The sequence below is a fragment of the Elephantulus edwardii genome, unplaced genomic scaffold (assembly GCF_000299155.1).
Source record: "Elephantulus edwardii isolate Elephantulus edwardi_28Jun2011 unplaced genomic scaffold, EleEdw1.0 scaffold00052, whole genome shotgun sequence".
NCBI classification, from domain to species: Eukaryota; Metazoa; Chordata; class Mammalia; order Macroscelidea; family Macroscelididae; genus Elephantulus; species Elephantulus edwardii.
The window spans coordinates 2,770,929-2,794,940 of NW_006399802.1; the positions used below are offsets into that span (position 1 = coordinate 2,770,929).

At 48.5% G+C, this 24,012-nt stretch overlaps 1 protein-coding gene across 1 annotated transcript in view; it reads right to left on the minus strand.

Annotated features, from left to right (window-relative positions):
* SHB (Src homology 2 domain containing adaptor protein B) overlaps window positions 1-24,012 on the minus strand; it is a 146,948-nt gene that overhangs the window by 78,555 nt on the left and 44,381 nt on the right. The window contains 1 exon segment of the mRNA XM_006886865.1: window positions 15,168-15,288. Coding sequence (XP_006886927.1) covers window positions 15,168-15,288 — 121 coding nt within the window.

Here is a 24,012-nt window from a genome sequence, read left to right on the forward strand (position 1 = left end):
GTATGTCAATATTTATGCGTTCCATTTCTTTTTTAACAATTTCTAATTTTCCTACATTCATGGTTCTCACATTTCATGTTCTAATCACTAGTGTCTGCTTACAACTGTTCCTCTTCCTTTGTAATTCCATGAATAAGAAAAAAAAAAAAAAGGAAAAGTCTGCTACTGAAAACCCGAAGATGCACAACACAGGACTCAGAGTCAATTCCATGGTAACTCTGTGTGGTGTGTGTATGTGTGTGTGCGTGCATGTGCGTGCGTGTGCATGTGTGCACACACTCTTGAGGAGCAAGGCAGAGGGTAGATCCTCCCCATGATGACCAGAAGCGACACTTTGCAAGTGCAAGGGTGTCTGCTATAATAAGAACTGAAGAACGCACAGTAGCAAGAAGCTACCTATCGTTTACAGGCACAAGATGACACGAGCTGTCATCTGCAGCACAAAGTGAAAGAATCAAACAAGCACATTCCTGAGGATGGACAGGAGCCTGGACTAGGTGGGACTTCAGCCCCAAGCAGGCTCTCCCCTTTTCTGAGTTTCCCATCAGTTACAAAATCTGAGGTGGGTCAGCTAAGTCCCCAGTCTTACCTGATTAAAATGTTCACTCTCTGAGGGAAGATTTCCAGAAACATAAGTTTCAATATGCTTTCCACAAAGCACCACATACAGTTCAGATCAAAGTCAGTGAAAAGCCAGACCGTGGACTTTAAATGCAGTCCCAACTCCTGCTGACCTGGGGACACTGTGTCAGTCCCCAGCAGGAGGCTAGGAGGCTCCGGGTTCCAGAACAAAAGGTGTTCACCTCACTCAGCCCAGGCCAGGACTAGGAGAATGCAAAGGCAGAAAGAGTTTTTCATTAGCGCTCCGGTCTTTTGGTCCAGATGAAAACGAATTTCATGTCTAGGGGGGAATAGGTTGAGGATATGAATAACCACAAATGCTTCTTCCTAATCTCTAAGGGTAAATGATGAGAATATTAAAAACCATGCGGGGTGTCCTGAGGCTCAGATAGAGCCATTTTGCAGAGCATCCTGAGCTGTGCTGGGGTTGAGGTGGGTGAGCCAATGACCATAACACCTGTCTTGGGGGTGAGGTGCAGTTCATGATTCTAAGGCCCCATCAGCAAAACACAGGAGCCTCTTTTGGGCATCCCTGATCAGTCTTCCAGCTCCTGCTTCCAACCCTGCTTGAAGCCCACGGTGCTGGGTCATGCTCATCTTTTCCTCTGGCCGCACCACCTTCCCACCCTGGTCACCAGGCTGTCCCACCTCACTCTTCTTCAGACAGTTTTCACTTCCCACATTGCCACACTTCACCTCTGAGCCCTGTGCCCAAGGTAGTAGTGTCCAGGCGGCAGGGACTCAACAGACAATTGACAAAAAGCCCGTCTTTATCTTTGACTTGAAGCTGGGGTGGTGGGTGGGGAAGCAGGACCATCCTACATAGACTTGGGTGACTCCTTTATCTTACCTGGCTCTGAGCAGTTCACCCTACTCCAGCTCCAGGACCCCAAAGCAGAGCTGCCACTGTCAAGCATTAACTCTTTCCTTAGCAAACATCTCTCAGATCAGAACAGCACAAAAACTGGAAATAAAGTCTCTGCTCTTTCTCAGACGGAAGCCTCTGCTCTTAGCTGCTGGGGAGGGTGGAGACCATCTGGGAATCCATCTCCTCTGACCCCATGCAGGTCCAGGTTGGGGTCCTCTCTCTCCTCATTGACCTCTTGGCCTATTTGGCCTTCAGAACAGCTCCCCAAGCACTAGAACTCTTCCCTGAGGCTTTCAGCAATTGCTCAAGCCTCTCCCCCTGCTTTCTCAGTCAGCCACGGAATGAAAACAATCCCATGGCCTGACTCACTGAACCTTAGGCAGGCTGACAGGAGCTTTGCAGGATATGAGGCTGTGGGCTCCTGACTGCATACGCCACTTGAGTAAAAAATTGAAAGTGAAGTGGCCTGGTTCTGACTCTAAGAACTGTGGGCTTCTGGGGAGATAAACAGGTCAAAGAGGATGGTCATGTGCAGAAAGGCTTCAAAGAAGGTGGCCTCAAAACCCAGCTAGAAGGAAGGGCAGGTGGGCTTCAGAGAGGGCACAGCAGGAGTCATGGTCCAGACAGATAGGATAGGGGTAAAAGAGAGGTTAACCAGGAGTCAGACGCCTAACTCTACCCTCCCCCCTGCCTCCCATCCCCTGCCAGGATTGTGTTGGTGAAATCAGGGGAAAGGGACTGGGAAGGTCAAGTGTAGTCAGGCCAGAGGTAGCTCTGATTTGGCTGTCAACACACTTAATAAAAGAATGAAGAAAATGTTTATGTACAGAGAGGAGGAGCTCAAAAAAAAATTAAAAAAAAAAATAAAAAAAGAGAGGAGGAGCTCAGGGACCAGACTAATGAGAGGTGGGGAAGGGGCCAGAGGTGCATGGTGAGGACACCAACCACAAAGACTCTTAAGAGCCATTGATCTTATGATGTGACACTGAAAGGGCAGCTTATGATGGATTCATGGCTGAGGACGCTAGGCCATGCGCACAACAGCCAGACCCCAGTGTAGACACCAGAGACTTTGAAGATCAAAATGCACCTACAAAGTAGGGCCTCAAGCCAGCAAGTATGACAATAGCATCAGTGAGAGGGATGCAGATCTACCAACCAGGATATAAAGACAAGCTGGCTGGGGAGATGCTATTTCCTAAGGGCTGCTACAACACAAATACCACAAGTGCTGCTTTTAAAAGACAAAAATGCCTTTTCTTGCAATGCAAGAGGCTAGAAGTCTGAACTCATTATGGTTCTAGGAAGTGGTCCTTCTTGTCCATTTCAGCTTCAATTTACAGACCATTCTTGGAGTTGATGCATTTGTTGATTCATCTGCCTTTGCTTTTCAACTCGTGCCCCTCTGCCCTTTCTGTGCTGACCTGTTCCTGTGTCTATCACTCAAAGCTCACTGCCAGCTGATTCAGACTCATAGCGACCCTCCCCTGGAAACCAACCCGCTGGAGGGCCAGCTATAGGTCAGTTCCAACTTGACAGTATAGCACACGCGCGCGTGCGCACACACACACACACCCCAATGGGAGCATGTGGCCCAGCTTTCTCCTGTAGAGCTGATGGTGGCTTTTGGTTGGCAATGCAACACTCAACAGACCATGCCACCCAAGCTCTTTGGATGGGATCGAGTTGTGGACACAACCTATACTGATACAGCTTCATGAATATGACGAAGCTCTGTTTCCAAACAAGATCACATCCATAGGAACAGATTCCAGGACATTTTTGGTAGACACAATCCCACCTACAATAGAACCAGCTTTAGGCCCAGAGAGAGCCTTTTCTCTTTAAGGAAGCATGCACAACATTTGGCCAACATTAACCAGAATCAACAAGCTCAGACCTGGGGGCATTTGTCAGGAGGAAGCTCTAACTGTTATCATTGTGTGCTGTGGACTTGGAACCAACTCACAGCTGACCCTCCAATGGGTTTTCATAGGCAGTAAATGGTACAGGAGGAGACTGCCCGTGGATTCATACTATGTACCTTTGGGATTGTTGTGCAGTTTTTACCACTGTGCCATCAGAGCTCCCAGGAAGTTCTAGGATAAACTCTCAAATGCCAGACGCTGATATTTTGAAGACAAGGGTTTCCAGTTCCTGCCTGCCCTATGCCCCTGCCGCCCCCCGCCCTCCCGTGGCTCCCAGTCTAGCAGATAAATCAGGCAGCAACATGGCAAAATCAGCATTATATACCGAGTGATTGTGGCAGCTAACAAGGGAGGACCAACAAGTGATGCTTGAGTCCTGGAGTGACCCCTTCCTTGCAGGGCATCTGAGGATGCCACGTACAGTTAGAAGGCTGAGTATGAGGATGGAGAAAGCAGCGGCAGTGTTTTATTTATTGATGCTCACGCTGCCTGTTTTGGAAAAGGGCCGGAGGCACTCTACAACATTAAAACACATGGGCCCAGCCAGCTGAAAGAGAGCTGAAAAGAGCACTGTCCAAAAAGAGTGAGAAAGAGTAATGAACCCAAGCACCTGTTCACCTACAGTGAACCTAAGTGTCCCTGTCCTTACAAAGGCCATGACTCTGTGTCATAAAAGAAAACCTGTAGTTAGGGCTTCAAGTGTGTGTGTGTGTGTGTGTGTGTCCCTCCCCCCCGCCCCGCCCCCAAATATAAATTAGAAGTCTTGGCCTCTATGCATGTGGTCACAATCACATTTGGGAAAGGTTTGTCCTTGTTATGCTAGAGACAAGATTAATGTTGGTTGCATCTTCAGTCAATCTCTTTTTGAGATATAAAAGATGTCAAGCAAGCTAGGGATCGCCAGGAATAGAGGCTCAGAGAAACGAGGACTATAGGACCCACAGAGAGAAAAAGTCTCCCCCAAGAGCCTGCACCCTGAATGAGAACTCCAGCTTCATTAAAGAGAGCTCTAGTGGCTTAGTCCATAGAGGGGTGTGCTGCAATCCCAAAGGTCACACCTCTCTGATGGTTTGAATCCACCAGTGACTCCTCCTATATGATCACAGTCCCCGAAAAACCCACTGGAGGGTCAGCTATGAGTCAGTTCTGGCTAGACAGCAGCGCCAGAGAAGGACAGAGACAGAAAGACAGACAGACACTCCTGAACTGTGAGAAAATGAATTTGTTTCTTAAAGACACCCATTTGTGGTATTCCTGCTCCAGCAGCACTAGATAATTAAAACTTCTCTTGTTACTCAGCATCTCTCCCTGCTATTATCAGGCAGAGACCCTCCCAGGGAGTAAGGGGTTAGGCACAGGGGAACACAACAGAATTTCTGCCAGCCCTTCCTTGGCTTAGTTTTCTCATCTGCAGAATGGAAATCATTATACTTGCTTTCTCCCAGAGGCTTAGGGAGATTCCTGGGAAAATCTATGAAAGGTACCCATTAAATAGAGACCAATGTCATTTCTCTAACCTCTCAGAATGCCAGCCATATTTAGGGGAGGGAGCTAGTTAATTAGTCTAATAACAGGGTGTGGGCACAATCTCAAATCTGGTTTTTCAGATTTCTGTCTGCCTTTGCACACTTGCTTGCCCTGATCTTACCAGGAGCCCAGTGGAGGGAGGCTCTTGTTACGGTGGACACTGTCCTGAGCTGATGCCAGCACCCAGCACATTGGTTTTGCATGCTGTCAGTCAGGTCAATTCTGACTCACTACAACTTGTGAGACAGCGCAGAACTTCCTATAGGGCTTCTAAAGCTAAAATCTTTGTGGGATCAGGTTGTCAGGTCTTTTTCCTGCAGAGCTTCTGTGTAGGTTCGAACTGTCAACCCTTTGGTCATCAGCCAGATACTTAACCAATGTGCTACCTGAGGCTCTAACACACTAGTGGATGGAAAATACCACGTTTAAATATCTCCTTGATGAGCCACAGCCCTCTGGCCCAGATGACTATGGCTGTCACAGAACTTGTCTCCCTGCCTCTTGCTCTGTCCTGATCCATCCCTCACGCCCAGGTGGGTTCATCTTTCGAAAGCAACTTCCTAAGTGTGCCCCACCCCTGCTTTCCTCTGCCAAAAAGCCCTGCCCAGCACAGAGAGTGCTGTCTGTTGGGTGCTTTGCTGCTGACAGAGCCGAGTCTCCCTGAGTTCCTTTCTGGATAGTATTTCTTGCAATTTCTTCTCCTTTAGATCTATATCTTGGAATGGAATTCTGAAATGCAAGGTTGTCCCTTTATGCTGGGACTGCATTCCTGGAGTTCTAGACCTCTGGCTGTCGGGTCTCTGACAGATTCCACCAACTCCCTCGGCCCTCCCACCTACAAGGCATTTCTGTCATAACAGCACTGGACTCCTTGCTCCAAGAAGCACTAGACCGCCCAGGTCTGAGCTCCTCTATGGAGGCCAAGAACAGAGAGGCTTCTTGCTTCTGAGCAAATCCCTGGCTTGCAGGCTGTGGTAACTCAGAGCCATAACGACCGGAAGCAGTGGTGTGTCAGGGACACTCTTGTGCCAGAGCTGTTTCTTAGAAATGAGTTTACGGGAATCCTAGACAGGTTATACTTCCCTCTGTGGCTCTGCAAGCAGAGTATGAGGCCCGTGTGACAGGGATTTTGTTTTGGTCCCTGCTGAAGCCCTGGAGCTAAGCGCAGAGTCCACCCTGCTCCCAGCAGGTGCTTGCACATGCCTTCCCGTCAATGACTGCATTGTCCTCTGTTTCCTGGTGAAAGGAGGCCCAGGGACTCTACACAAGTGGATCCTGCAAAGTACAAGAGGCTGTTTCTAGAAAGTATTTGTTTAACACATTGCCGCTCACTTTTAAATTGATGACCATGCTTAGAAACACATTTTTTTTTTCCGCTGTATTACCATCATTTGTGGCAATGTGTTTAACTGCATTTCCTTTCTTTTTCTTTATTCTCTACATAAGTTTACCTTCCTGAGTACATCATTCATGACTTAGTGAGTATAGAAGGAACTCTGCTGACACAGCACTTGGCTGCCAACTGAGGTGGTCGAACCCATCAGCTTTACAGGAAGATGTAGCAGTTTGCTCTATAAAGATTACAGCCTCGTAAACTCCATGGGCCAGTTTGACTCTGTCCTATCTAGAGTCGCTGTTATGAGTCAAAATCAACTTGAAAACAATATGTTTGAGCCCTAAGGGAGAAAGAAAACAAATAAGATGCAGTTTCTTCCTTCAAAGAGCTCTCAACTTAATAAGAGAGGGAGGCTCGGCCCAAACAGACACCAGCATGCAGAATGAACAAGGATTTTCCACCTCATGTTCGTCCTTAGGCCAAAGTCAAATCCCTTCCTTACGTCATTTCTATTCCTTTAGCTCAACTCAGATTTCCAAGTTCAATCTCTAGAAGAGGCTGGGAGATTTCTAGGCTTCTGAGAGGAGCTTCTGTAGACCAGCCCTGGGTCCCTGGGAATAATATTAACTCATTCATTCAACAAATATGAACATCTACAGTATAAGAGACCCTAACTTTAGGAACAGATATGCCAGCAGTGAGCAAACCAGTTAGCATTTCTACCTCTGTGAAGCCTGCATCCTAATGGTGAGATGGTCAGCTAAGATGAAGTTAAGTAAAATATATATTGTGTAGAATAATGAGAAATCTTGAAGAAGCAGAGAAGAGGGGAGAGAAAATGTTTGGATGGGTTGACATTTAAGATAAGTGGCCACTGAGGACCTCACTCAGAACAGTCACTTTGAGTCAAGCCTCAAGTGTGGCTGTAGGCCTTTCCTGGTCGGCCATCCTGGTCAGCCAGTTGGTCTTCAGGAAGCCACACTGTCAACACCAGATTTTATTCTCATTGTTATTTTCTTGGCTGGTTTTATCCTACAGACACTGAGTGCTTGTCTGTGTCCTTGCTGATACTACTACTTGACAAGGAACACCCAGAGGCCAGGGGTTGTCACCTGTCACACAGGAAGTGTGCATTCAATGGGTGGCAGCTTCCCTCAACCTGTTTTAGTCCTGTTACAACCTCCCTGAACATCTGGTCCAAAGAGGACAAGGGAGTGTAAGAATGGAAGGGTCTCCCCGAGTGGGCCCGCTGGTCCCTGGTAGAGGACAGGCTTCAGGGGCCCCACCCCATCCAACCTCCCCAGGCCTGTGGCTCAGCAGGTGAGCTCCACAGGGCTGGGTGTGTGCATATTGTTTCCCAAGAACAGGCAAGTCATCAGGTGACTAATACTCAAGTTATTTACACTTGATTATCCGCTTCCGGTCCAGTCATTCTGGTAAATGATAGGCCAGCAGGGGAACTCTGCCCATCCGTGACCAAGCCTTAGTTTCTGTCTTCCAGAAAGGAGACTCAAAGCAGCTAAGCACAGGTTTTGAAACATTTCAGAACAGGTCCTGGGAGCCCTAGAAGTCAGAAGGCTCCCTGTTGGGTGACCCTGCTCAGCTTCTGTCCTCTCTGAGCAGAAAAGTGCTGCTGAGCTAAGAAGACCACTCTTTAAATGCGGGTCCTTCCTGATACTCCCAAGCTGGGGTGGGGAGGTAGGGGGCTGAGGGGTGGAGACACTTGGATGTCGGGACAGATAGACTGGAGGCTGAGGAAGAGCATGGGGACTACAAGGTACAGAGGGTAATACGGGGGACTCAGGGTGAAGGGCGATTCAGGGAGCAGGCTGCTCAGAGCTGGCCAAGGGAGGAAGAGAGGCCCGTGTACAGACAGTCAGGGGCAGAGTCCACAGGTACTTTGGAGTTGGAGCTAGGAAGGGCCCAAATAGCAAGGACCTTTGCTCTTGTAGGTACCAGGTGATGCAAGGCCAGTGAACATGACAAGAAGGTGGAATTCCAAGGAGGATGGTCTGAGACAGGCCCTATGACACCAGGCAAGCCTCGGCCTCTCTGAGAAGCATTTGCCCATCTCCAGGCAGCTGTCTTCAGGTGTAGAGACCAGCAGGCCCAGGGGGATCTCTGGAGTCTGGTTGTCTACCTAGCCTTCCAGCCCTGTCCTGAAAGCATGGAAGGCAGTATGCAAGTCCTGGGAAGGTGCTGGGTCAGCTCTTATTCACAACCCAGCAGCACTCCTCCTGGCAAGATGTGGCCTCGTGCCACGCGTACAGGTGGGAAGCCCAATGCAACCCAAGGAAGTAGGAAACTCAAGGCTTCAAAAGCCATTCCAGAGCCATTAACTCTTCAAAACACTAAACAAAGAAGAGAGAATCCAATTTTATAGATGAGAACACCGAGGCCATGAGAGGAGAAGCAACTTGTTTAAGGTCACACAGCAGGTTAGAAGCAGACCCAGGCTAGAACTTAAATGCCCTACTTTTCTGCTTGGACCTCTTTCTCCTGAAGAAAAATAAATAGGAACACAGACAACTTAACATACCCAGTTCAGACTCACATTAGAATCTGTGTTACTGTGTGAGGAGGCAACGGCATGGAATGAGTAGCTATAAAGGGATAGTCTGCCCTGTCTTTAAAACCAGTGCTGGGCTTTCTGGAGCACACCCACCAGCACACGGAGTTAGAGGGCAGAAGGCAAGCTGTAAACAAGCCACCCGGGGCAGTGGGTGCTGTGTGAAATGGCTTTCTTTTAATTTCCTCTTATTATGCTATAAAGTGATTTAATAATAAAAACATGCTTAGGACTTTTTAATGTGTAATTGCTTTCATATTAAAAATTATGTGAAAATACTTTTAATTAATGTCTAAGTGAATCATCCTGCAAGATGACACTTTGAATACTTTCATGTTGATGTTGGGGTGGGTAGGAAAGTCACACCTACAACCAGGCCTAAAGTAACTGTAAATTCCCCAGTTATTTCCTCAGATGCTCTGGGAGTAGTCTAGAACAGATGGGAGAGTGGATTAGCTCAAACGAGGGCTCCAGAGTGGCACTGCTTGAGCCTGTTATTTACTTAATCTTCCTGGGACTTGATTTTGTCATCTGTGAAATGGGAATGAGGAAAGGACTTATACTTCACAGGCTTGTTGTGAGGATGAAAAGAATTAAATGGGTAAAACTTGGGGCCGTGTCTGCTATGAGCTAAGATCATCACCACCATCCTGGGGCCCTCTGAGCGTACCTAGGGCTGAAAGCCTGAGAAGGGAAGGCTTTGTCTGCAGAGATATACTTTCAACTAAACTGAGCTTAATGATCAATCTTACACGCTCTTGCCTCATCTTTTCTGTTACAAGCATCCCTTGCCACTCTACCTATATGCCTTTGATCATGCCTCCTCCCTTCCATCTAGAATGCTGGTCCCAGCTCATGATCCACCCCATCCTTCCCCATTTGAGTCACTCGGACTGGAAGCCATCATCTCTATTCTGAGACCTTGGGGCATAGTCTGCTCACCACAGAGTGCTGACCAGTGAGCTTCCTGGAAGCTCCATGAGGGCAGTGGGTGATATCTGCCCAGGTCACTGGGCACAATCTCCAGAGTCTGGCCAGGAGTCCAGCATCCTGACCATTTAGCAAGGATGCCACTCACCTCCAGGTGGCAGGAGTCCCTACAGATATTGGCCAGAGCACGCAACAATCCAGAATACCATGTGAGGGTAGTACATGCCCTGTGCCCTCAACAACAACAATCTCACACATGCATGCAGAACTGGTTCTTCCACACAAACCCCACAATGCCACTGTGTGCTCCATTTTACAATGAGGGCGCTGCAGCCCTCAACAGGTAGGGCATGCTGACCGACCCAGGCACCCACATCTCCCTGACTTGGAGTCCAGTGTCCCTTCCATTGCACCAGCCAGTACTCTACATCTGGGGCTTTAAGCTTAGGGAAGAAGGGAAAGAATGGGAGTGAAGTCAGGCTTGGAGAGGGCAGCGTGACTTCACTGGCTCAGCAGGAAGCTGGCTTGATACCAAACTCACAGATACTGCAGCATGAGAAGAACCTGAAGTAGTCTGATCTTTCTCATTTACAGGCACAGAAATTGAGGCCTGGATGGGTAGCTGAACACAGCAAAGGCTAAGATAAGAATCTGACAATGGGATATGGGCCAAGGAAGATGAACAGAGGAAACTGTTGTCATGAGGTGTTGTCAAGGTGACTAGGACCCAATGAACAACAGATCATAACCCTGCCCTATCTGAACAATTAGCATAAGCCAGGCTGGCACTGAGAAAGGTCACCCTAATCTAGCGTCTTCTATTCAAAGCTTTCCGGTGCTCCCTTAGTGGGCTGGTCTTGGATGACTAATGACAAAACCCATACTCAAGAGGCAGGACACAGTGAATGGTGGCATCTAGAAGGTCAGAGCTGAAGGAGAACTCAGAAGTGGCTCGAGCTAAGCCATCTATCTGAGGCTCAGCCACCCTTCATGTCGTCTCCCAGGGCCGGCTCTCTGTGCTTGGATAACTCAAGTGCTGAGCCTCACGAGGCAGCTTCCACTGAATTCAAACTCAAGTCACTGTTATCAAATCACAACCAACTCGGGGTTGGCCCTACACTTCCAGCAGGTTTCTGTGCCCATCAATCACGAGATTATCTTTCTCCTTCGGAGTCGCTGGTGGATTCGAACTGCTAGTCAGCAATGCAACTCCTTTAGAACTATGTCACTACAGCTTTCTTTCCTAATTAGTGGGTTGATTTTGTTTTTTTTAATTAGTGGGGTTTTTTTTAAGAAAGCTCCAAAACTCAAAAGGATTAGGACTCTGAGCATGGTTCCCACTCTGTAAAAAGAGGCTCTTAGACTAGATTATTAGTTTTCCAATTGGGGTCCAGAGTTCTAGAGTTTGAATTGCCTTCGGAGCTGCAGCTGGAGGGAGATAGGGCAGTGCGGGAGAAAAGCGAGGCCTGGGCATGCGGGTTCTGAGGATTTGTAAAGAGCTGAGTCTCCTTCTTGGAGTCGGATCATAACTCCTGCAGGAGACACACAGGAGGAGTGGATGGAATGGGTAAACTGAGGCAGCCCCTGGAGAAAACAGGCATGCTTCTTTAGCCCTTCTATTCCAATTGCAGCTCAAATGGACTGAGACAAGTTCTTCGTTCACAATAGAATACCACACAAAAGCATCCCCAAGTGGCCGATTCAGAGAAATTCCTCACTTAGTCAAGTCCAAGTTTGCTGTGCAGGGGAATTTGAAAAATATCAGAATGTCACCAGACATTGGGGCTAGATGGACATAGGCGGGCCCGTCCTTAGCAGTAATTAAAATCAGGACCTCGGAAATCAGCCACACAATTGACCAACTTACCTGTCTCACCTCACATAACTTAATCACCCTCTGTGAGCTTGGCTTCCTCAGTGTTCAAATGGACAACAGTTAGTCTCCGACTTTGCATTATGCCACACTGCACTTGTGACGAACTTTGTTTTAGTTTATACAATATGCATCTAACTGAACTGGCAGGAAGCACTCATGTTGAAGCTGTACAATTCTCAAGACAAATACAGAGTGGATTTGCAAGGACACAGATGACAAATGGCAATTACAATGAAAAAACATAACGGAGCGAAAGGGTATTGAACTGATATCAGAACCAACCGACAACTTCGCAGCCAGAGCAGAACTTCATCATAAGTCAAAAAGGGCCCAGTAAGAATCCACCCCACGTGCCGTAAATGGATACTGGCGAACTCGGCAGCTGCTACTCCTCTTCTTGCCGTTACTGACCACATCATTCCAAAGATGGGTGAACAGAGGCCTGGGAAGTATTGTCCCTGGTCTGTCAGCAAAGAGCAGAAAGCAGTGACAAGGGTGAATACCACCTGCTCCAAGGTTATTATTTCACATGGGGAAACTGAGGCCCGAGGGTCACTGAGGTGGCGGGCGGCCGTTCCAGGTCTGCTGGGCTCCAGCCTGTGCTGCTTCTACACTAGCACCCCTTCTCAGGCACAGGAAGGGCCCGCTCTTCTCATCAGACTCCTGTTTACATACCAAAGAACACATCACCCTCCTACAGGTTGAGCTCACTGGGGCACGTACCAGCGCCGCCTCTCGTCCCCCGCATTCCTCCTCCCCTCCTCAGAGTCTTGTGTCAGCTCGAGGGCTGCTTCCTAGAACATTACACGGTCACGGCTCACCCCAGCCCATGTCCACCCCTGCCATTAATCATCATGCTGATGCGACACACAAAGAATTCTCAGGTGGAGGAGTATGGCAAGACCATCACAGACAGAAAATGTTCCATATAAACCCCCTGTACAGATTTAAAAGCCCTGGTGGCACAGTTAAGCATCCAGCTGCTAACTCAAAGGTCGGGGGTTTGAACCCATGAGCCAATCCACTGAAGAAAGAGGAAGCAGTGGCTTCCATGAAGATCTCTAGTCTTAGAGAACCTATGGAGCAGTCATGCTTCATCCTATACGGTTGATTGGAGTTGTAATTGACTCGATGGCAATAAATATGTGGAGGGCATCTTTAGGGTAAAATCTAGGCACACCCTTCAAGCTAAGAAGAAGAAGGACACGTGAGCCTCTTTGGTGGGAGAATGTCAGAGGTCTTAGCAGGTGTCTGGTCAAGTTATCTCCACTGCCTTGAACCTGGTGGGTGATGCCCTGTGAAAATGTCAACGCCCCACAGGCTAACTGGAGCCAGTCAAAAGATCACACTCAACACTGGGCTCCATGGAAGCGCTCCAGGAGAAACACCAGCTCCTTTTGAAGGAGGCAAATGGCAGACTCTGGGTGAGGTTCCGCTGATGCCTCCCCACACTCTGGGGTCCCAAGCCATCAGCCATCACACAACTCAGCAGTATTCTAGTAGGACCTCCCATCTAGTCCTGTTTCGTGTTCTGAGACACCTGCTTCATTCAGTCTGCATGTCCCCCGGGAATGACTTATCCCCTCATGTCTCTCACCTGTAAAATAGAAACTTGCGAGGCTTCATGAGTATGTGCCAATGTCCAGTGTAAGATTCCAGACAAGGCTGCTGCCTGTTCCTGTATCCTATCAAACACAACACTACGCTATCTTTAGTACCCACCCTGGGTCTTCTCTGTTAAGTACAGACCATCCCTGATCCTCTGCTACCAACCCCCTGTGTGTCCTCAGGCAAGGCCTCTCCATGTTTAACATGCCCCCATGCCCTGGCATTCTGAATGTGTCAAAGTGTCTCAGTACCACCAGGTCAACTGCACTGGACTAGCCTGGATTTACAGGTGTGGAGGCACCAAAGACTGGTGCCTTTGGTAAGGCTAGGGAGCCCCAGGGCATCCACAGAGCTGGAATTATCCCAACCCTAGTGGAGGGATGAGATGAGGGGGTGGGAATGGGTAGGACTGTAACTCCTAAGTGCTCATCTGCAGGTGGGCCTCTCTGCCCCAAGGCAGTATGGTGGACATGATGCAGGAGGAGAGAAGTCCCTTTCTGGCCTGCGGGCCTATGCACTCGCCCAGCCGGCTGCCTCCCGCTGCCCAGAGGCTGCTTTGCCAGAGTAGAGCAGAAAAAAGGGCTGGTCTAAATCTCTGTGGGAAATATCTCTGCCTTGGCCTTTCATAAAGTGGCTGAGCATTCTGGAAGCCATGCCTGTGGCCGCAGAACCAGGAGGAACACGAGGCAGAGGCCTTCCAGGGAACGGAGCCTGGACTTACATTTGGCTCCATCAATACCCAATCCAACGTGGGCTCTATAGCCCTGGGAGTGTCCACCTCTCAGGGTCCACATCATGTGCACAGTAGATGTCTCTTCTTCCCCATCCTCCTTCTAATTTAAGAACAATCAAGAGAAAGGGCTCAAAGACACACACTCTCTCTCCCCCGCCCCCAAAAAACACAAACAAAAACAACAACCGCACCACCGCCACCATCACCACTAGGGTCACGGAAGAAGCAACTGCATCCTGAGTCCCAAGAAATACAAGGTACCAACTCAAGAGGCCTCAACATGCTGGGCAGCACCAAACCCACTGCTGGCCACCCTGGCACTGTGGAGTTTACTGGCGACAGCTCACCTCTGTGATCTGTGTATAACCAGAGGGAGTCAACAAACAGGACCACTATTCTGCTCCTGCAGTGTCCTCCCAAGGCAGGAGAACTTACGCGGGGGAATTGTCCTCTGTTGCCATCTCCCTACCATACCCCAGGTCTGCCCAAGATAAATGCTGTCTGTCTGATAACCACTCACTCCTGAAAGATTCTCCATACATTCTCCTAGAGCAGGCAGGCCCCCAGGGAGCGGCACTGGCCACATTCTGCTGGGTCTTGCACGCTGCTCTGACAGCACTCTGTCATCCAAGCCAACAGGAAACCAGACATAGGTCGACAGCTCCGCGTTTCCTGTAAACCTGCCAGATTTCTTTATGCTGCCTTCAACTCCCAAACAAAGGCCAGGCATGATTTTGTTCTCGCTTATAATCTGGCCTGTCCCCTGCACTAGGCAATGAAAACAAGGTGGCCCTTCCCTTTATGCTTTGCCTTCCAAGAAGCTTTGAGTTAAGTTGTATGTCTCAAATCCTATATCCTTCTTTCATCACAAATTCCTGTTGAGAGTTTCTCTTTCGCTTTATTTATTTCTTGGCCCCTATCTTTGGCTAACTACCTTTGGTACCTTTGGTGTCTGGACTTTTACTGCTTCCTGTCAGTTTCTTCCTGAGGTAAGTGAAACATGAACTGATAAATAAACTGTGTTAGAGATTTAATACGCCATTTTCCATCCACCACTTTGAGAAAACAAATCTCTCCCTAGTATGGATGGCTGGGGCTGACCAGAAGCACCCTGGATCCCTCTCTGCCTTCACGTCGATTAGCAAATCCCTGTGTCAACAATTCTGCTTACCTGTCATGATCCTCTGAGCTTCGTAGGGCTCCATGTACCCAGCACTTTCTCCCTTGCCCACTTTGTTCTTGGGATCATTCTTGGCATCAAAGGGATCTGAGTAGTCATCGGCTATGGTCACCTGAAGGGAAGAAGGAAGACAGGGGTGTTAATTCACCTTGGCTTGTCTGTTTCAGTTCTCTTCATAATTATTCTTGGATCTAGTAAACTGAACATCATCAACATCATCACATGCCCAGCCTGGCCTGCATGAGCATGGAGGGGCAGTGAAGGGAGGAATCAGGCTCCGTGCCTTCCTACAGGGGGCTCTGCCCTCAGAAGGCCAGTTCAGTCTTCCTGGGAGATGACCAGGGGACCTGAGTCTGCATGAGGGAGCTGTTCCAGGGGCAATGACAGGGGCCCAAAGAAGAAGGGCATGTGGGCAGAAGTAACAACTGGTGCAGAATCACAGAGGCACAGCCTCGGGCGGGGCTGGGAGGGGTGGTGGTGGTGGTGTCTGGGGAATGTGACGTGCTCAGTTTAATGGAATGGAAATTGGGGGAAAGTTGGACACAAGAGCGCAGAGAGCCTGGAAATGCTGACATGTTCATGGTGCTGGCTGATGCACAGAAGAGCCTGTCTCGAGATAATTGCACTCAGCCTTCCACTTCCCCCAAATCTGGAACAAAACCATGCCTTTGGTAATCGGACAACAATTTGGTAAGATTAGTGCACTGTGATGAAGACTCTGGCCCCAGACAGACCAAGTGAAACACAAAAGCTGAGCAGGGGTGGACTGTGGACAGACAGAAACAGCAAGGCCTTGGATACAACAAATCCATACCCTTCTATAATACATGGGGGAAACTGAGGGCCAGAGGGGCAGGGGTGTGGCCAAGACTCACAACTGGGTTCTCTGCCTCCAATTTGTTTGTGTTCCAGAACTAGTTTCCATAGAGAAAAGCCCCACATAGCAAAGGAACACCAGGGGAGGGGACTCTCAGGAGAATCTGTTTGTTCCCCTCAGGAAGGTCATTAATGTCGCAGCGGGAGACGAACAGGAGAGACTGTAAGAGAGAAGACTCTCAACCAGATGGACCAATACAGCGACTGTGGCAATGACCTTCAGGATGTTGGCGACTCCAAGGATGGCACAGGATAGGACGGGTATCAGATCTGTAGTTCACAAGGGCGCAATGGGTCATACTCGACTCAATGGCTCCTAACAGCAACTTTTAGTAAATATAGAGCTTTGGTAGGGAGCTTTTAGAGGGAAGGGACTGCGCTGCCAATCCAAAGGCCTGTGGTTCAAATCCATAATCGCTAGCCTCTGAAAATATGCTGGAGGATCACCTATGAGTTGGTTCCAACCCAATGGTACATGACAACAATCACCTTGACTACAGGAGCCCTGGAGAGCAGCACTTGCTATATAGGCTGCTGACCAAAAGGTCAGTGGTTTCAATCCACCAGTGGCTCTTCAGGAGAAAGGTGGGCAGACAGGCTTCTCACATAATGATCTGCAGAAACTGCATGGAGGGTTGCTAAAAGCTAGAATCGATTACATGGCAGTGGGTTTAATCTTTATCAGGAACTCCTTGGTGGTACAAATGGTTAACGAGCTAAAGCCACTGAACTCAAAGGTTGAAAGTTCAAGTCTACCAAGAAGTGCCTCAGAAGAAAATTCTGGCAAGCTACTTCCAAGAAAAACAGCCACTGCAAATCCTGTGGTGCAGAGTTCTACACATGGGGTTGCCAAGAGCCCAGGTAGACTTGAGGACAACTGGCTGTAGATTTTACTATGGATGCATTAATTGGAGAGGAGGATGCCAATGCCACCCTCCCCCTCCTCCCGCCAATTCACCCTAAGATCCACCACAAACTTGCTGTATGACTGTAGCTATCTGCCCTCTCTGGACACAGGTCCAGCAAAGGTCATTTGTCTCCCACCAGGGCCACCCTGCTGCCTTTCTTGGGAGGGGGCGAGTTAGCATTTCTTTTAGGCCTTCAAGTTACACAGACTGTTATTTAAATAGAGGGCTTAATTAGAAACCACAGGAGTCTCATTCTCTGCTTTGTTTTTGAGGTCATTCTTGGCATTAAAGGGATCCCAAGCTTGGGCTTCTGGAATGTAAGGCATTGAGGGGCCAGCAAAGCCAGGGTGAAAGGAGAGCCCCTTCCTTTGTCTGTCTGGTAAAGGCAGCTTGTGGCAGTAGCCCTGGCAGCGTGCATGCATGACCTCGGAAACAGCCTGCCTCCAGCCGCTGGGGAATGTGATGTCCTCGGAGGGCGGTGAGCAGCCGCTCTGTCACTGGCTCATGGCCAAGGGCCAAGGAGAGGCCTGGCATGCAGTGGTCACTGCTCCCAAACAGAGTCTAGCTTATCAGTGAAAACCATGCCTCCAGCGCCCACCACTTGAACCACTGCAGTCTTGGCTGAAGGAAGGCTGGATCCCATGGGGGCAGTTCCAGATGCTGACATTGTAATCGCGGCCTTTCCTGAGGCTCACTCAGCTCAAATGACACCAGGGAAGGGAGGGGGTTATGGAGAAGCAGGGCCTGGCACTGTCTTTCATTTGATAGATCTACTCTACCATTTGCAGAATACATTAGGCAGAAAACGGCATGTGAACCACTGTCAAACGGCGATCTGATGTGAGGTCTGGGCGTAGGGATTCAGAGTCCAGGGGAAGAGAAGTCCAGATAGAGGAAGGGATGAACCTGCGGTAGGTGATGTCTTATTCCTCTTATCCTGGTCCTCATCTCTCTTTTCAACACGGACATCCTCTATCCTGCAACCAAAAAGGGAACAGCTATTTTCCCAAGCAAACAAAATCCTTCCCTGGGATGAGCTGGGGAGTGATGAGGGCAGAGGAGGACGGTGGTCCCTAATCTAGAAATCAGCACTCCTGCTGTCTCTGAAGTGCTCTGTAATTTGCAAACACGGGAGCGTGCAGGATATAAACCGAATCTCTGTTCGCCCTGGGACAGGAGCTCTGGGAGGTCTGGGTTCCAGCAGGCACTATCTATATTTTCTAATTAAAATGAGATCTGAGCCTGGGCTGTCATGGGGCCCCCAGCTGCCTGCCCTGCTTACTTCCGTTTCAATAAGAATTTACAAATCCTAAAACCAGGAAAAGCCCCTGGTCTCTGCTGACATATGGTTCCAGTTATACCTGCTGACAGTTGAAAATCCTTCCGTTTAAAAAAAAGGAGAAGTTCGGAATTCTGTTCATTTAAGAAGCAAATTGGAAGGTTCCTAAAATGTTTATTTAATCAATTTGGTTTTGAACTTCAAAGTGAGGTGGCAGAAAGAAGGGAGGGATGGGGAGGGTTAAGCAATCTGAAACTCAGCAAACACTACACCCAATGGTCTGACCTTTTACAAATCCTGTTGTTGCTTTGGGAGTAAAAATTTAACCAGACTTTTGGAGAGCGGAGTAGGCAGTCAACCCGATGTCACAGGGACCAACCGGAGGCCTATGGTGTGTGGTCACTGTGTCACACTGTCAACGTGCTGGCTAAGTAAGGGCCCCTTGCCAGGAGGGACCGTGGACCGTGGAGAGGGCCACTCTGTGGCACTAAAGTAAGCAAATGAGTTTCCCAGCTGTGGGCCTGAGCCCTGCTGGGATGGTTTTTTGCTTCTGCTTTAAACTGCCCTAGTTAGCACACAAGTCCCTTATATCTAATTGCACAATTCAGTCAAAAAGGAGCCAAGCCGGGTCTCTTCCACAGGTCAGACCACCTGGGCTTGCAAAAAGCCTTCCTTTGAATTTGATCTTAGATTGGGAAGGAGGCCCGACACAGCATCCGGTCCAACCTCTCCTGAGGCTTGTTCCTGGTCATACGGGGCAGGGGTGAAGTGGCAGCAGCAGTAGAGGGTGGCCACCGAGCCAGAGGACCCATTGTTCACATTCTCAGCTTTAGGGATGGGTGGCTTGGCCTATTTCTGGCAAGTGGCCAGGAGTGTGGTGAAACCCTAGGCCTTTCTTGCTTTTAAATAAGACTGGAGAACCCTGTCAACCCAATGCCCAGCAGACTTTCACAAAGCTAGTATTCTTTGAGAGACTGCTGCCATCCATTGATTTACACTGTTCACACCCTTTTTTTTTCTACATGGCCAATTGCAGTGTCAGAACCTCGCCTACAGTAGGCCAGCAACAGGGCTCTGAGGCCAGTCCAGGCCTTCTAACCGCTGGCTTAGAAGAATTCTAGAATGCTATCAAGTTAATCACTTCTTTAACAAGGTTCTGTGAGCTGGAGACAGATTTGGCAAACACCCTTCTTTTCTGAGACACATAAGCTGTTGAAAACAGCTGGTGCTGATGATTTTTGCCTTGTAGATTTAACTTTGCAATAGGAAGTTGTTTTCCTATTCATCTCCAAAGGAAGTACCAGAGGAACAGTGGGCATCCCGCTCCACCATGCTTCCTTGTATACCTACCAGTGAGTGTTCAAGACACTCAGTGTGGAGATCTGACTCCTCTCTCTAAGTTCTTAGTGGAAATGTAAACTAGCAGAATCACTGTGGAGAGTAACTTGTGACAGAATCTTCTAAAGTCTCAAAATCCATAATTAAAACCCAAGAATCCATCACTTACTTTGGGCCTGTTATTAGGAAGAATCCATCTCTGGAGAAGGATATTGTGCCTGGTAGAAGGCCAGCAAGATAAACTGACCCAGGGGGTTACAATGAGCTCAACAAAGGTGAGGATGTGAGAGACTGAGCAGTGCTTCACTCTGTACAGAGTTGCTATGAGTAGAACTAACTCCAAGGTGCCTAACAATTTTAGTTCCCCTCTAAAGGTGAACAAGGAAACATGGCCAGTGATGCTTAGGGATGGAAAAAAGGAAAACAGCACAAGCAACTACTATATCCACCAAAAGGGAACTTGCTGAATAAGCCATGCCAGTCCATACAAGAGCTATGGTGGCTAAGTCGTAAGGAATTGTGCTGCCAACCCAAAGATATGTAGTTCAAATCCATCAGCTGTTCTGCAGGAAAGATGGGCAATTTTTTATGCAATTTACTGCCTCTGAAAACCTGCTGGAGGGTTAGTTATGGGTCAGTTTCGACTACACAGTACATAGCAACAAGTTTCATACTAAGCTGTTCCCTGTGACTTGTTTCTGAATATGAAAAAGAGGAAGTGGTAGAGGGAGCTCTGGTAGTCTAGTGGTAAGAAGCTGTGCTGTAATCCCTAAGGTACACGGTTCAAATCCATCAGCTCATCTGGGGAGAAAGATGGGCAATCTCCTCCCTTGTGATTAAGTGCCCCTGAAAACATGCTGGAGGGTCAGCTATGTGTTGGTTCTGACTTTATGACACACAAAAATGACAGAATGAAAATGCACAAAACAGATACTTTGCAAATAAAGAAAAACACATAGAAAGCTATCTACCACAAACTGACACTTCTCTAGCAGGGAGGAAGGAACAGGGTTTCAATGACGTGGTTTAGGGAAATGAGACCCGCTTATAATGTTGTAGTTGCTGTTGTTTTTCAGCGCTGTTGAGTCATAGGCGACTCCTAGCAACCCTATGAACGAAAGTTCTGGACACCTGTATAACTTTCATCCTTTCTCCAGGATCACAGGGTTTCCAGAGGCAAGCTATTACGGAAGTGGATGCCACTTCTGCTGCCAAGCTTGTTTTAATTGGGAAGCTCCACCAAGCACTGTCCATCATGGGTAACCATTATCACATTTGACTCATCAGTGTCACAGTGTTCGGCTTCACAACCACCACAAGTTACCTCTGTACAGCAAGTAGACATACCAGGGTTACACCACCTAGAAGAATGTTTCACCACAGAGTACCTATAAACATATATAAAACTAAACTTATTACAAAACACTTCTACAGGTTATTTTTCGTTGTATTGGAGATACTGCTTTCCAAACTTGCCTGCTGCCAAGATGACCCAGAACACTTATTTTCAAAACCAGATACGCAGTCTCAATAAACTGTATGTTTAGGAAGCAACTCAGGTGATTTCTTATCAGGGAAATTTGAGAAACATTATGCTAGAAATACCCCTCCAGCCCTGGAAAGAGTAGAGACAAAGCCTCCAGGTATGGCTCTGGAATTTCATTTTTCCCCAAAATTTCCAGCTCTGGTAAAATGAATCAAGGTTCTCATGTTAACTGAAGCTCCTTGTTTTCTTTCCTGAGGATCAAGTGCAGTAAGAGCTGACCCATCACGCCTTGGCCCATCTCCAGGATCTATGATAGGGAGCTCATGGCATCCTCTGTGCAATCCTGCGGGTTTGACCTGATTGAGCAACTCGGCCTGTGCAGAGCAAGACCCTTCCCTGCCCCACAGGGAGCTCAGCTGGTCCTGGCCAGCCCATGTGCAAGGTTCTCTGCTCTCAAGTGTAGACCTTCCAAGATCAAGTCTACCTGTTTTTTAGTGATTTTTTTACAAGGATCCTTTTCCTCCAGGTAGGGCTGATAGGGATGCCGAGAATGTTAAAACCAGGAGAGGAAAAGGCAGAGGTCAGGTAAATAGCTGCTGCCAAGTGACAGAGCCCTCTGCCTAGGGTTTGTCACTTACAGTCTCCACTGTCCCATGCATACTTCCTACATGCCACGGTCATTACCATGAGCTATGGGGTCAGTAGCACTAGGGCTGCCCAGCTCTATCAGACCTTTGCTGATTGGACCTCCCCTTTTCTGCGGTGCCCCCTGGAACGTGGAGGGTGCTCCACCCGATGAGATTCTGAGTCCTTTTTGGATCCAGGACTTTTTTCTCTTGTCAGCACGGCCTGAGACTGCTCTAAATGGTCCTGCTGTTGTTTGTTGTGTACCACAGAGTCACAACTGACCCAGAGCAGAGCCTCCTGCAAGCTTTCTTAGGCAATTACTCACACAGGGGGAGGCTGCCCATCCTCCCACAGAGCAGCTGGTGGCCTCAAACCTCATGCCTTCCGGACTGAAGTGCAGCTTCTTACCACAAGGATACCAGAGCTCCCTTAAATGGTCCTAGTTAGATTATTTCCTCATCAGTTTGCTTTCCCGACAGGGTATTCCAGCCGTTTTCTTTCTTCTTTAAGTAATATTTTATTGTGTAAGATGAAAGCTTACACAGCCAATTAGGTCCCCATTTAACAGTTTCGACATTAATTACTCAGTGATGTTGGTTCTGTTTTTTCCACAATGTGTCATCATTCTCATTCATTCTTTCCTGGTTGTCCAGCACTCTAGTGTCCCTGGCCCTTTACTGTTTCGCCTTTGTTTTAGAGTCATTTCTGACCATTTGGTCTCAAGTAGGTGATTATTAAAGGGAGGTCATTACTCCTCTTGAGCGATACTCGTGTCATTTTCTCAGCAGCCTTGGGGGGGGAAGTCTCAGATCCCTTGGGGGAATCAGACAACTGACTGTCTTATACACCCATAAGGTGCTACACACACCTGAGAAAGTCACGAATCCCACCCGAGTTACAGTCAGACCTCTGCATTATCGCCACTTTCAAGAAGAGTGAAGACCAGAGTAGTAACCGCAGATGCTGACTCTGTGGTGAGTCAACATGCACCTTGGCAAAAGCACGGTGTGGCATTTGCTTGGCCTGCTATATAGTGGTGGGAGTGGCCAGTGAGACACCAGTGACCTAAAGCTCTTTGTCTTGGCTAGTCAGCCTGAAACCTATAAGCCACATGGCTTCCTAAAGCAAAGGTCATCTGGTCCTCTCCTCTGGGTGACAGTGACGCTCCTTGAAGGTGAGCAAAGAGCATGCGGGGCATGACCCACCAGCAGCCTCCACGCCTCTGTCCCCATTGGGGAGCTGTGCACACTTGGAACCCTGGCAGGCCTTATGTCCCAGGATGGTGGCACTGGGGCCATGAAAGAGATGGAGTTCAGTTGATGGGGACTTAGGGGTCAGGAGAAGGCTTTAAAGCGGAGCCGCACGCACGGAGCCGGTTTCCGAGCACAGCCAGAAGCTACAGGGGTAAACTCTGATTCAGGATACTTACGGGCCAACAAGGGGATGAGGTGCATGCAGCAAGGGGCAAGCTCCTGCCATCTAGGTGTCTGACCAGAGATTTTGAGGCAGGTTTTCTGCTTGGAGGAAAGGCCAGGCTAGCTGGATGCCACTTGTCTGTGCTCTCAGAATGTTCCAGGCTGCTTCAGAGGGGAGCCCAGATTCTACTTGGCCATGCAGGGGTGAGTTGAACCCTGGCCCCCAGGACTACCTTGGTGGGTACCTGTTTGCAGCACCTTGCATGGACAGCCTTAGGCAGAACTTACAAAGCCTCAGGGCTGACCAGTAGCGACTGTGCAAATACACAGAAGGCAGATGATCCAACAAAAAGGGCCTGCAGAGCTGGAAAACTTCAGGCCTGGGGCTCTGGCTCTGCTTGGTGCTCGTTAGGTTAACTCCTGGCAACCTGTTTTGTCTCTGTGAGCTTCTGCAACTCATCTGTGAAATGGGTAAAATCTTTAGCCTCTTTAGCCTCAAGTGCATATTGGGAGAAGTAAATAATGAAATTATTTAAGAAAGTGTCCTTGTTACAGTACCAGGGGCACATCATGCAAGCCCAGGCCTGCACTAAGTGCTGAGAGGTACAGAAGTTGCTTATGGCAGAGTTTCTGCCAAGAGAAGATGAACATTTAAGTGGGAGACAGGAAAAGAAACCCAGCCCAGGACTTAGTTAAAGCACAGAGAAAAATGGCTGCCATTAGGCATGGCGACAGCTGTCACATTTCCCATCCACAAAGAGCACAGCACACAGGAATGGTCCTCAGTCCCCTTTGACATTCTGAAGAAAAAGCACCTTCTAGTCTAATACCTGGCTGAGCAGTTATGAAACTCTCAGACTCTCAAAGTTGCTCCCACCTGGGTATTAGGAGAAAGCCAGTGTCCAGG